A 12690-nucleotide genomic window follows, 5' to 3' on the forward strand; every position below is an offset into this window, starting at 1 on the left:
CATGAAAATTAATTAAAAGAAAATTATTTTATAATGTAAAAAATAAGGAAACCAGATTTGTCCCCAGCATAACACTTTAGATAAGATGTTTATTCTAATTATTCTTGTTAATAAAAAGATATGTTGTCATTTTTAACACATTACTACATATTGATTTCAGGATGGATTAATTTGTTAACTGAGAGACAGCTCACTACAGAAATGCTTTGAATATTTATTTGGAGGGGGAAAAATTAAATGTATACTATCTCATATTTAGAGTTGAAGCGGTTTGTTATTCAACATTTATTCATAACGATGTGTTACCAAACCCATCCATGCAGTTTTCCAAGCTTCAAATTCAAGATTGAATTAAATCCTTCATGCTGACTGACATATTTTTAAAGCTGCAATGTGTAATCAGATCAACATTACATCACATGGGCATTTTACAATAATCTTTTATTGTTTTATTATACAGAATTATAATAATATAGTGTGTTCTTTTGTACAATATGTTGCAGTGTTAAATGTATTATATCTCAATTAGTGCCTTCAGTCATTATTATTATTATTTGTAATTCTGACATTTTTCTCTTTTGCATGCTTTAACCTACTTCTGTAGACCATTCCAGGATATCACACTTCAAGTGTAAGTATGCTTCAGTGTAGAATATGCCTTGTCTTGAACATTGTGGTGAATTTCTTCTCTCTTCTAAGCCGGAGTCTTCATTTTATTCCTATACAAACATACATACGAGTTACACAAATTCAAATTTACAGTTGAATAACAGAGTAAAGATGAATCAAGATACTTGTATGAGTTAAGCCAACTAATAGATAATCATGATTATGTTAGGGGGAAAACAGGGTAAGAGGAACCACACCAAGTTTTTAGGCAACCAGGTCAAATCATGTCACAGGAAAAGACAAACATTTTATTTAATCCTGAGTGGATAAGGGCATGTGGAGATGTTATGAATGAATTATGTTTGAATGTTATACGTTTCAAGACCATAATGACACCATATGTGAAAACATTTAGTTAAGTTAGAACAAGAAGACGCACACAGCTTTTTCTTCTTAAAAACTCCACCCCTCACCCCAACTCCAGACTACATGTCTGTTTCTTTCTCTCTCCCTCTCCCTGACAGATTTCTTTTAGTTCTACCCTCCCCCACTCTCAATAATAGGTGCTTCTAAGTGTAAGATCCAGAAAAAGAAATCAGCAGATGGCTTAGGAAGAACTGGGGATCCAGCCAGGGTAATGTACCAATTGCTGAAGTGAGTGAATTCTCCTGGTTCCAACTCGCGTGCCTTCACCCTGCCCTCTGCCCTGAATGGCGCCAGCAGGACTTCCCAGCTAGCTTTGCAAACATCTGGTGTCTGGAACTGCCAGCAAGAAGGGGAGGAGCAGCTGGCTGTTTTCCTTCTGTCTGTGCTTTATGCAATGGTCACACATGAAGTAGATTTTTTTTCCCAGTATAATTTAAAATACAGGTACATTATAAAGGGCAAAGATAATTTACCATTTAAGTGTCCTATCTGTTCCTTCTCAATTTCCTCTCAAACAATGTAATTTTAATGAAATTACTGTTAAAATAGAGAATGTTCTGCATAATTAAACTAAATTTATAAATATGATCCTTCTTATTTTTCCTCAAAATTCTGCATACTTGAAAATTGATCAATGTAAAGAAAATGTTCTTGTAAGACATGTCCTTGAGACAGGAACAGAAAAAAAGTGATTCAAAAATCCTATGCTTTCAGTATTAGATTAAGTAAATCAGGTGTGTTTTACAACCCCAATTACAAAAATGGGATGGGGTTAAAAATGTAAATAAAAACAGAATGCAATGGTTTGCAAATCTTGTTCAACCAATATTTAATTGAATACAATATAAAGAGATGTTTAATTTGAAATTGATAAACTGTATTGTTTTTTGTAAATATACTACTGCATCTCAATATTAGAAAGTTATTTCTAATGAAAGTTATTTTTTATTAAGTTCATTCAAGAAGGTAAACTTTCATATATTCTATATTCATTACATGGAAAGTCATATTTCAAGCCTTTTATTGTTTTAATTTTGATGATTATAGGTTCTGGGTTCGAGCCCAGTATCTGCATGTTGTTCTTGTATCTGCGTGGGTTTCCTCTGGGCGCTCCAGTTTCCCCCACAGTCCAAAGACATGCAGTTAGGTTAACTGGCTGTTCTACATGGTTCAGAGGTGTGCACTGCATAAAACTGAATTTGAGGAGAAAATTCCTTAATACTAGTGAAATTATTTTGCTGCACGGACAGATAATTTTACTTGACAAGACATCTCGGAACAAGTTGGTTACAATCTAGAACTAGTTTTAATAATCTCAAAGTTGGCATCTTGTATTCTTCTATGCTGCTAAAATGATATCTTAAGTTAGAATATCTTGAATATAGTTGAAACGATCTAGCATTTCCTATTAGAAGAATAAAATACATCAGCTCTGAGATTATTAAAACTAGTTCTCGATTGCAACCAACTTATTCCAAGATGTCTTGTCAAGTAAAATTATCTGTCCATGCAGCAAGATAATTTCACTAGTATTAAGGAATTTTCTCCTCAAATTCAGTTTTTTTTTTTTTGCAGTGTGAATGTGGTTGTGAATGGTTCTTTGTCTGGGGAGGTGTCAAGAGACCTAGTAAGCCAGCGAGAGATGAAGTGTACTGACAACAGGTGCCAACTGACCTACAGGATATCAGGATAAAATCAAATCAAATGGCTTATAGCTCATGAAGATCAGAAATCCAGTACTTCAAATGAATAGAATATTTTCTAGGATCAATCAAAAAAGGATTTAGAATACAGAAATATCCGACTTCTGAAAAGTATGTTCATTTATTCACTAAATTTCTGTATTGTAAATGCTTTTTTGATTGATCCTAGAAAATATTCTAATCATTTGAAGTACTGAATTTCTGATCTTCATGTGCTATTAGCCATAATAATCAAAATTAAAAACAAAAAAGGCTTGAAATTTTTCATTTTACATCAAATGAATATAGAACATGTGAATGTTTACCTTTCTGAATTAAATTACAAAAAAAAAAAAAACTTTTCCATGATATTCTAATTGTTTGAGAGACACTAATATATAAATAACATCATTTTTACATATATGAATGAATAACTTTATCACCAATGATCAAGCTGGATGTGATGGTGGCAAGGGAAAACTCCCTGAGATGACATAAGGAAGAAATCTTGAGAACCACCACACTCAAAAGGGAACCCATCTTCATCTGGTTGACAGTGGGTAGTGTGATTTATAAATAACTTGTTTTGGTAACTGTGTCAATAGTCAAAAGTGCAATCCTAAAACCAGGAAAGTCATTAAGGTTTTAATATGAAGTCTATTTTGATGACGTTATCAACTGTTCACTGATGGAGATTTGAGTACCAAACTGTTCATGGCAATTTCAGTCCTAAAGTTATCATGGCAATTGTAGCCTCAAGCTATCATAGCAAAATTGTATCAATTGCAGGCCAAAGACATCTTCACAGTTTCTAAGTGCATCTTAAGGCAGTCCATATGGGGCCATCCTCAGCAGGAGCGAGGTGATGAGAACTCCAACCAGAAGTTGGAACTCAGAATGTATCTCATCATAGGCCCAGAGAGCAGAAGGGGTCACTGGTATCTCAGGAGGTGATGAGAACTCCAAACAGAAGAAGGACATCAGAATAGATGGAAATTTGTTACCCATCCATAGTGATATGATAACTATGTAGTTATGTTTATTGCCATCTCATACATATGTAAGTAAATAACTACACAAGATGTTTCAAATACACGTGACAAAAATTCTAGGACTTTTGGTGTTGGAACATACATTGTCCAAAATGCGTTGATGGTAAAATTGTTTCCTTGTGGCATTTAGAACAGAACAAAGGAGTAAAATATGCTTCATTTTCAGGGTTGTTTTGCAGAGATGGCCAAACGGTGGCTCTTCACCCTTTAAAGCCATGGGTGAGTCTGGAGTGACCAATGCAGCACCTAGTATACAACAATAGAGTGTCTGGCTTTAAAGGAGAATAAATGTCTATTTTTAATGAGAGGGTTTACTTCATATACTTTATCACCAAGGAATGGTCCCATTTCAGTTTGCCATTTCCTTGAAATGTAGCATTCCAGTATAGGTCTGAGGCTGGGATTTGAAATTTCATTAAGGGCTTTCATTTGAGTCTGGAAAAATTAGACAGTTCTGTTGTTTGGTACTCTTTATATGTTCTAGTGATAAAAGCAAAGCTTCAACTATGAAAACTGAACTTTCTCCTGGAATGAACAGTCCATAATGATGGTCTCCAGTTGCTATTCAAAGTCCTCATATAGAGGATGTATCAGATATTAAACTGATAAGAATAGATATTATGCTTGATCTTTGCCACAAGACTGAAAAGTGATATGAAGCTTAATATAATTGTCTGAACAGGCATTGCTCATACAGAAAATTAGACTTGCTGTTGGAGCAGAAACTCTGTTATGTAACTGTGGTTCTATGAACACCAGACACCGGCAGTGTTAACATATGAAAAACCCTGTCCACAAGGTCCATATAGATTGGAACAGAAAAGCACACCATTCAAGGAATAGTTTCGACTTGAGAGTGGAAAGAAGGTCTGCATAGTGGGGGTGATTGCATTCAGAAGCATCTTTTAAAGGTTCACTATTGGGTCCTGAGCATGTGCTTCCCTCTGAAAGGGCAAACCTGGCTATGGGTTCCAAATCATCCCATTCAGTTGGGCTAAAAGATCTGATAGAGGAGGAACCTGCTCAGCATTGAATTCAACAGTGACTACGTTTACATGCACGTCCAAATCGAGCTGCTGTTGGTAATCGAGCAAAGGGTCCCAGCAGGGGTGCCAGAGAAATCCAATCCTACATGCACAAGTGAAATCGGGCTATTGTGCACCCGAGCCACACGTGGCGCTACACGCCCCATCGTGTTGGTACACTTCCGGTTGTCGTCATGAAGAAGAGCTATAGTGTTGCCAGATACTGCTGACGTTTTCCAGCCCAAAACATGTTCAAATCCGCTAAAATGCACTTAAAACCCCCAATCTGGCAACACTAGCAGTTCCGTCTTCAAGCTGTTAGGCTTGCTCTAACAGACTATGGCTACAAACTGTCCGGCGCAGACCACTGTTTTGTAAGACAACTTATTTTGCACAATAATATTTTTCTAAAGTCCATTTTTTGCTTACAAAAAAAATTTTTTTTTGCTTAAAATTTAACTTATGTCTTAATAAACACACAAAAAGTTCAATTGTTTTGTTTTTATTGACATTCTTCAGATGTTGGACATATATATATATATATATATATATATATATATATACACACACACACACAAATACAATGACTTGTTTATGTACACAATTCACAGCTATGCAACAGCTGTACAGATGTATTTGGTGATACAGTAAGTGAGCTAAATTTTAACAGTGCAAACAATGCCACAAAAAGAAAAGATTCATGCCGTTGTCATGATTCGTTGTCATGCCGACCGAGGCTGTTGTGTTTCCTGCTTGTGATCTCGTCACTTCCGGAAGTAGCTCGACAACTAGCTCGATAGGGTATACATGCACAAAGTAGCTCGGCAGAAATCGCATAAACTAGGTCGTGTAGCTCGCTTCCGAGAAATCAAGTTCGGTTCAATTTCAGCCGAATTAAGGTGTATACATGGGATTTTGAACTTCGATTTCAGTTGATCAACGGCAGAAATTCGATTCTCTCTATGTGCATGTAAACGTAGTGAGTGAGATGGGGAAACTGGGGCCACAAGCTGGACTCTGTGGCCTGATTGCTGAATACTGACAGTGGTGCAATGTTGACAGAATCAGCTGTGAAAACACAGTTGGTAGTGAAGCTAGTTATGGGGTGTGCATTCTGACTGTCCTACTTTAACAGAGAGAACCATGGTTGACAGAGTTCATCTACCATTGATGAAAGGGTGTACCTGTGCCCTGTCAAGCCTTTCCTGCATCTGGGACACCACTTCTGGGTACAAATACACTCATACTGGGTGTATATGCTGCCTCGACAGTGTGTCTGCTGCACTACTGTGCAATTCCAGTACAAGTCGCTTTTAGTGAGGCCAACCATGTGTGAGGTTCTTCAAACTCGTGTAGTCCTGATGCTTAACCATCACAATGTTATCCAAATGGACAAATATGGTGGTGTCTCAGAACTGGTCAGTAGAATTTGAGGCCTACAACCCCGATTCCAAAAAAGTTGGGACAAAGTACAAATTGTAAATAAAATGGAATGCAATGATGTGGAAGTTTCAAAATTCCATATTTTATTCAGAATAGAACATAGATGACATATCAAATGTTTAAACCAGGACTTTGAACCGGAATTTTTTTCCTATTGGTTCGTTCCGAACAGAAACGGAATTTTAACGTTTCCGGTTTTGGGTTCCACCATTAAATAGACGTTCCCGAACCGGTTAGAACAAAAAAATTTCGTTCCCGGAACGGTTAATTACGTTCCCTGTCAGCTGTTTAACAAATGGCTATAAAATTATGTCTCTGTCTCATCCAGCTTAAGCCAAATGTAGGCTAATTCTATTACAACCTTCATTAAATAAGACAAGAAATAATTCAAAACAATTATTATTTCAAATGTTGGCGATTTGGATTCTCAGTATGTCTTCCCATCTCCACAAACAGAAAAAGTGCCAAAAATGAAAGAGAATTCGTTTAGTGTGTTACCAAAGGCTAGTCAGGCCCTATAGAGGGCTACCGCATGACGTCACCGCGCCGCGAGATTTTGTTAGGCGCCATATTGGAAGACCAAGTACACATCTATGCAAGTACATACATACATAAAACAAACTACACCTGAAATGTAGCCAGGGCCGGTTCTGCCCTAATCTGGACCCGGGTGCAACATCGCGCAACCCCCCCCCAAAAAACACCAGTCTAAATCAGGACAACCATCACATAACTATAACTATAAACATTTTATATCAACTATTTTAACTAAATGGGCTATAATAAATAAGCCTGCAGGCAGCCACGGCGGGCTGCCTCAGAAAACTAACCATTCAATGACACAACTGAAAGCCTGCAGCCACGGCGGGCTGCCTTAAAAAGTAACCATTTGTCCTACCTTAAAACTCGTTTTGCATTTTCTGCCTCCTTTTTTGTATTTTCGACCCTCCGTTTATTTTCTTTCCTTTTCTGAAAACCCGATTTGTGTCCAGACATTTTGTTCTGCTACCAACGAACTAACTCGTCAGGTCTCGTCTCTCGAGCCCGCGATGATTCCCGTGGGAAGGGCAACAACTGATACATTTTTACAAACAGCCAATAGGGAGGTTGCATCGTTCAGGCTCTTCTTTGCTCAGACACTCAGTAATGCAATTACTCACTAGCAGTCCACCTTCCCGCGCTCTCCATTCAGTCAGCGAACGTCACACAGGAAGTGAACCCCAGCGGGTCATAGAAACTTGCACAGGAGAAGAATGACTATTTGTAGGCTACAGAAACTTTGAGGAACGAAATAAAAACCGGTATTAACCGGTTACCATTATTTTTAATAAGCGTTTCTGTTCCGGAACATAAAAAATAATAAAGTTTCTGGTTTCGTTTCTGTTCCATGTGAAATAGAAAAAGTTCCCGGTTTTCGTTTTCGTTCCTTGAACCGGTTCAAAGCCCTGGTTTAAACTGAGAAAATGCATCATTTAAAGAGAAAAATTAGGTGATTTTAATTTCATGACAACAACACATCTCAAAAAAGTTGGGACAAGGCCATGTTTACCACTGTGAGACATCCCCTTTTCTCTTTACAACAGTCTGTAAACGTCTGGGGACTGAGGAGACAAGTTGCTCAAGTTTAGGGATAGGAATGTTAACCCATTCTTGTCTAATATAGGATTCTAGTTGCTCAACTGTCTTGGGTCTTTTTTGTCATATCTTCCATTTTATGATGCGCCAAATGTTTTCTATGGGTGAAAGATCTGGACTGCAGGCTGGCCGGTTCAGTACCCGGACCCTTCTTCTACGCAGCCATGATGCTGTAATTGATGCAGTATGTGGTTTGGCATTGTCATGTTGGAAAATGCAAGGTCTTCCCTGAAAGAGACGTCATCTGGATGGGAGCATATGTTGCTCTAGAACCTGGATATACCTTTCAGCATTGATGGTGTCTTTCCAGATGTGTAAGCTGCCCATGCCACACGCACTAATGCAACCCCATACCATCAGAGATGCAGGCTTCTGAACTGAGCGCTGATAACAACTCGGGTCGTCCTTCTCCTCTTTATTCCGAATGACACGGCGTCCCTGATTTCCATAAAGAACTTCAAATTTTGATTTGTCTGACCACAGAACAGTTTTCCACTTTGCCACAGTCCATTTTAAATGAGCCTTGGCCCAGAGAAGACGTCTGCGCTTCTGGATCATGTTTAGATACGGCTTCTTCTTTGAACTGTAGAGTTTTAGCTGGCAACGGTGGATGGCACGGTGAATTGTGTTCACAGATAATGTTCTCTGGAAATATTCCTGAGCCCATTTTGTGATTTCCAATACAGAAGCATTCCTGTATGTGATGCAGTGCCGTCTAAGGGCCTGAAGATCACGGGCACCCAGTATGGTTTTCCGGCCTTGACCCTTACGCACAGAGATTCTTCCAGATTCTCTGAATCTTTTGATGATATTATGCAATGTAGATGATGATATGTTCAAACTCTTTGCAATTTTACACTGTCAAACTCCTTTCTGATATTGCTCCACTATTTGTCGGTGCAGAATTAGGGGGATTGGTGATCCTCTTCCCATCTTTACTTCTGAGAGCCGCTGCCACTCCAAGATGCTCTTTTTATACCCAGTCATGTTAATGACCTATTGCCAATTGACCTAATGAGTTGCAATTTGGTCCTCCAGCTGTTCCTTTTTTGTACCTTTTAACTTTTCCAGCCTCTTATTGCCCCTGTCCCAACTTTTTTGAGATGTGTTGCTGTCATGAAATTTCAAATGAGCCAATATTTGGCATGAAATTTCAAAATATCTCACTTTCGACATTTGATATGTTGTCTATGTTCTATTGTGAATACAATATCAGTTTTTGAGATTTGTAAATTATTGCATTCCGTTTTTATTTACAATTTGTACTTTGTCCCAACTTTTTTGGAATCGGGGTTGTACATAGCCTTCCCTCAGCATCCATCTGGTTGACAGGTTCTGTCCTTACACTGAGGCTCAACATGCCTCTGACAACACCACTTCCCTATTAGTGAGGGAAGCATCAATGGTAGCTCTCTCCAATGGGACATTGCTCCCAGGTGCACCCAGGAGAAAAGCCTTGTGCCTCCAGAGAGCTAGGTCCTCTCTTGTTAAGATGAGGATATGTTTCTATCTTTGGTATTTAGGGTTAACCTACATGCTGACCCAGTTTGAAAGTTCCTTAGCACCAGTCATGCCAAGGAAACAATTGTTGCACCTGCATTTAACAATCCAAGCAGGAGCTGAAACTACATAATGACCTACCCAAATTTTACAAAACTTTATGATGACAGAGTTCTCAATTTCTCATATTGATAAAATGCCTGATCTGTTCCTATATTAGAAATCTCTTCTACCAGTCTGCCATGAGACCAAATGGCTCTTTTCCACTGCCTGGTACCAGCTCTACTTGACTTGACTCTACTTGCTTTTTTGTTTGTTTTTTTTCCCCCATTGGCCCAAATTTATGGATAGTGCCCAGTAACCGGTACTTTTTATTTATTTTTTTTATTTATCATCACCACCTCGATCAAGGTTCCAAGTGAGCTGAGTTGATACCAAAAGGTAACATGAAACACTGAACTACTGACTGGTCAAAAAGAATCAAATCACTGCACTATCATTCTGTGTGATGGGAATTCCTGAACAAACCCTCCATTTTTAAATAGCATTATATTTACTATACTTCACTGTTTACTGTGTTTTCACCACTCACACACATTTGTGTCCGTGCGCATGAAAGTGTTATGTCAAGCCGAAGTTGCCACAATTTGTCAAGTTTCTAACACGTTTCATTAGAAACTTGCAGCAAAACTTTCCCAAAATAAAATCTGTCGATTAGCTAGGTGACAAAACTGCATTCTCCAAGTGAAAGCTGTATGCTTTAACCATTACATTACATTACATGGCATTTAGCAGACGCTTTCATCCAGAGCGATGGACAAGTACAAAAGTCAGGTACAAGAAGTGCTGAACTTCTAGACAAGAAAGTTCTAGTGCCATCATCATCTCCCCATCCACTGCTTCAGCGGGTTGGGTGCCAAGGAGTCGCTCCAACATCGGCATGAACTGCTTTTTGTCCTGCATCTGCCTTTGGATTTGCATTTTGGATAGTCCAGTAAGGCCCTCATATCTTTTCGATATATCACGGCTGTAAGGTTTTTTATTACAGCGGAACAGGATCTGTTTTTGTAATGCAGAATTTGGTAGTCTTATGTGGGCTATATACTTTAGGTGTTGAGATAGGTAGAAGTTACGGATTGGCATAGAATGAGTGAGGCAGAGTATGTCATTGTTAGAATATCTATAACGCCAGTCCACATCCTCATCATCAGTTGCAGGTATGTCTCTACAACTACTCCTACTGTGTCTTAATGGCACATTTACACGCTCAAACCCTTTACGTACAAGTTTTCTAAGAAAATTCATCCATGTAGTCTCCAGTTTCTTCAGCTGACCCTCATTAAGAAAACAGGCTTGGATACTGTAGGTAAGACGACTGCGAACACAAGTAGTTAAAAATTTCTGAACATTACCTGAACACTGAACATGGTATTGACAACAATACTGAGTGTAATATTCTGTTTTTAGTATCGATACTCAAACAGCCAAGGAAACAAACGAACCATATAAAGTACAACTAAATAGTGCCAACTGAACAAGTGACAATAACAGTGTAATATTCTGTTGAAGTACCGTCGTTGGCTGTCCATCACTAGCAATGATGACTGCTTCATTAGGATGCGCAGAAATGCAGATGGGCCACAAGGCCCACACCAGAGTGACACAGCTGTCCGCAGCGGCAGCACGAATGGCCTGGCTGAGCCGCCATGGAATGCCTGGCCTCATGAGCTCTCATATACTATTCTCCTCTCCTCGCGAAGTGCCTTGCACAGTAAGATAAGACAAATGATGTTGTGCCCCCATCGTGTTGTCTCTCTGGACCTCCAGACCTGATACCAAGTGGTGCACAAAAGTGCCACAGACCTGGTAGGTATAGAAGTTGCCCTGCAGTGACAACTGACTTGCCAAGTGATGCCATCCATTGGCTATTTGAGTGGCTCTTCTGCATGCTAGCTGGTGGTGTGCCATTGACCCTGTTGGGTTCATCTGCCACAATGCACCGAAAATCACCCTGCTGCCAGCACCTTATTGGTGATGTACTATTTAACCCATAGCTGGAACCCAGGCAGGTGCTACTACTCCAGGTCAGAGTGGACCTGAGAGCAATGGTGATTTAAGGGGTAACTCCACTTTCCCCGATACTCAAGTCCTCCTGGACCTGAGACTCGCCACTGGTTGCAGTTTAAAGTCATACCCAGGACTAGTTGAAATACCAATACTCAGCAAACAGTCAAGGAAAACAATTCATTCATACAAATGAGCTCACAAAGTAAAACTAAATCGAGAAAAATAAAACTCGAATGGCTAACCCCAGGCTAGACAGTACACAGCCTGGGTTGGTCAAGACTGATATGCAGTTACACAGTGAACAGGGAAGCAGGGGAGTGGTGCAGCCTGAAGAGGTGAATCTTCAGTCTGTGCTTAAAGGTGGTCAGGGAGTCAGCAATTCTGACCTCAAAGGGAAGGTCACTCCACCAATAAGGAACCAGGACAGATAGCAGTTTTGAGCGGGCTAGGCAGGAGCAGAGGGAAGAAGGGGCCAGACAACCAGTAGTAGCAGAGCAGAGGGATCTGGCTGGCATGTAGGGGTGGATCAGTCTCTGGAAGTATGCTGGCCTTAGCCCCCTGATAGCCTGGTAAGCAAGCACCAATGTCTTAAATTTGATCCAAGCTGCGACAGGTAGCCAGTGCAGGGCGGGAAGCAGAGGGGTAACACAGGAGGAACAAAGGAGGTTGTAGACCAGGCAGGCTGCAGTCTTCTGGATGAGCTGCAGGGGTCTGATGGCAGATGCTGCAAGGCCAGCAATAGAGTTTTACACCACTTTAACACATAGTGTTGCTTTATATGCCTTTTTTGTTAGAAACATGATGAATTTTGGCAATTTTAGCTTGATATAACACTGTTTCACATGCACACACGCAAACATGCATGCAAGTAGGAGTATAGAGGCTTTGCACCGTGACCCCATAGCAGTGGTAACTTGGGCACCATGACGGGGGCACACTTGTAGTGCTCCATTCAGCAGAGTTAGTTGTTATTGATCGGTATGGGAAGGTTTTGCTGCAGTTTTGGATGTGCAAATTATTTTGAATGAAACAAAGACATCAGATTTTTTTAATTTACCGAAAGTAATTCATCATCAGGGAAAAAAAGAGAAATTTATAAACGTAGAAGGGAAAAAATGGAGGGGGGAATACTCAGCAGGACTCGGTGTCGAAGGGAGAAGTAAAAAACCCTATGCTCACTTCATTTCCACGAAAGTAAGAATTAAAAAAAATTCACAAGTACAGCAAGGTGCTCATTCTTATCCAGTGAAG

General features: G+C 39.6%; 1 protein-coding gene and 1 pseudogene across 1 annotated transcript in view; both read right to left on the bottom strand.

The window, feature by feature from the left end:
- Positions 1-202: 202 nt before the first annotated feature.
- atoh8 (atonal bHLH transcription factor 8) overlaps positions 203-12690 on the bottom strand; it is a 109134-nt gene continuing 96646 nt past the window's right edge. Inside the window, exon 3 of the mRNA XM_060927621.1 lies at positions 203-719. Within this exon, the coding sequence (XP_060783604.1) occupies positions 714-719 (6 nt within the window). The 3' untranslated portion in view covers positions 203-713. The remainder of the gene's footprint in view (positions 720-12690) is intronic.
- On the bottom strand, positions 4315-4423 carry LOC132891090 (U2 spliceosomal RNA; annotated as a pseudogene).

Source organism: Neoarius graeffei, chromosome 8, assembly GCF_027579695.1.
Source record: "Neoarius graeffei isolate fNeoGra1 chromosome 8, fNeoGra1.pri, whole genome shotgun sequence".
Classification (NCBI taxonomy): domain Eukaryota; kingdom Metazoa; phylum Chordata; class Actinopteri; order Siluriformes; family Ariidae; genus Neoarius; species Neoarius graeffei.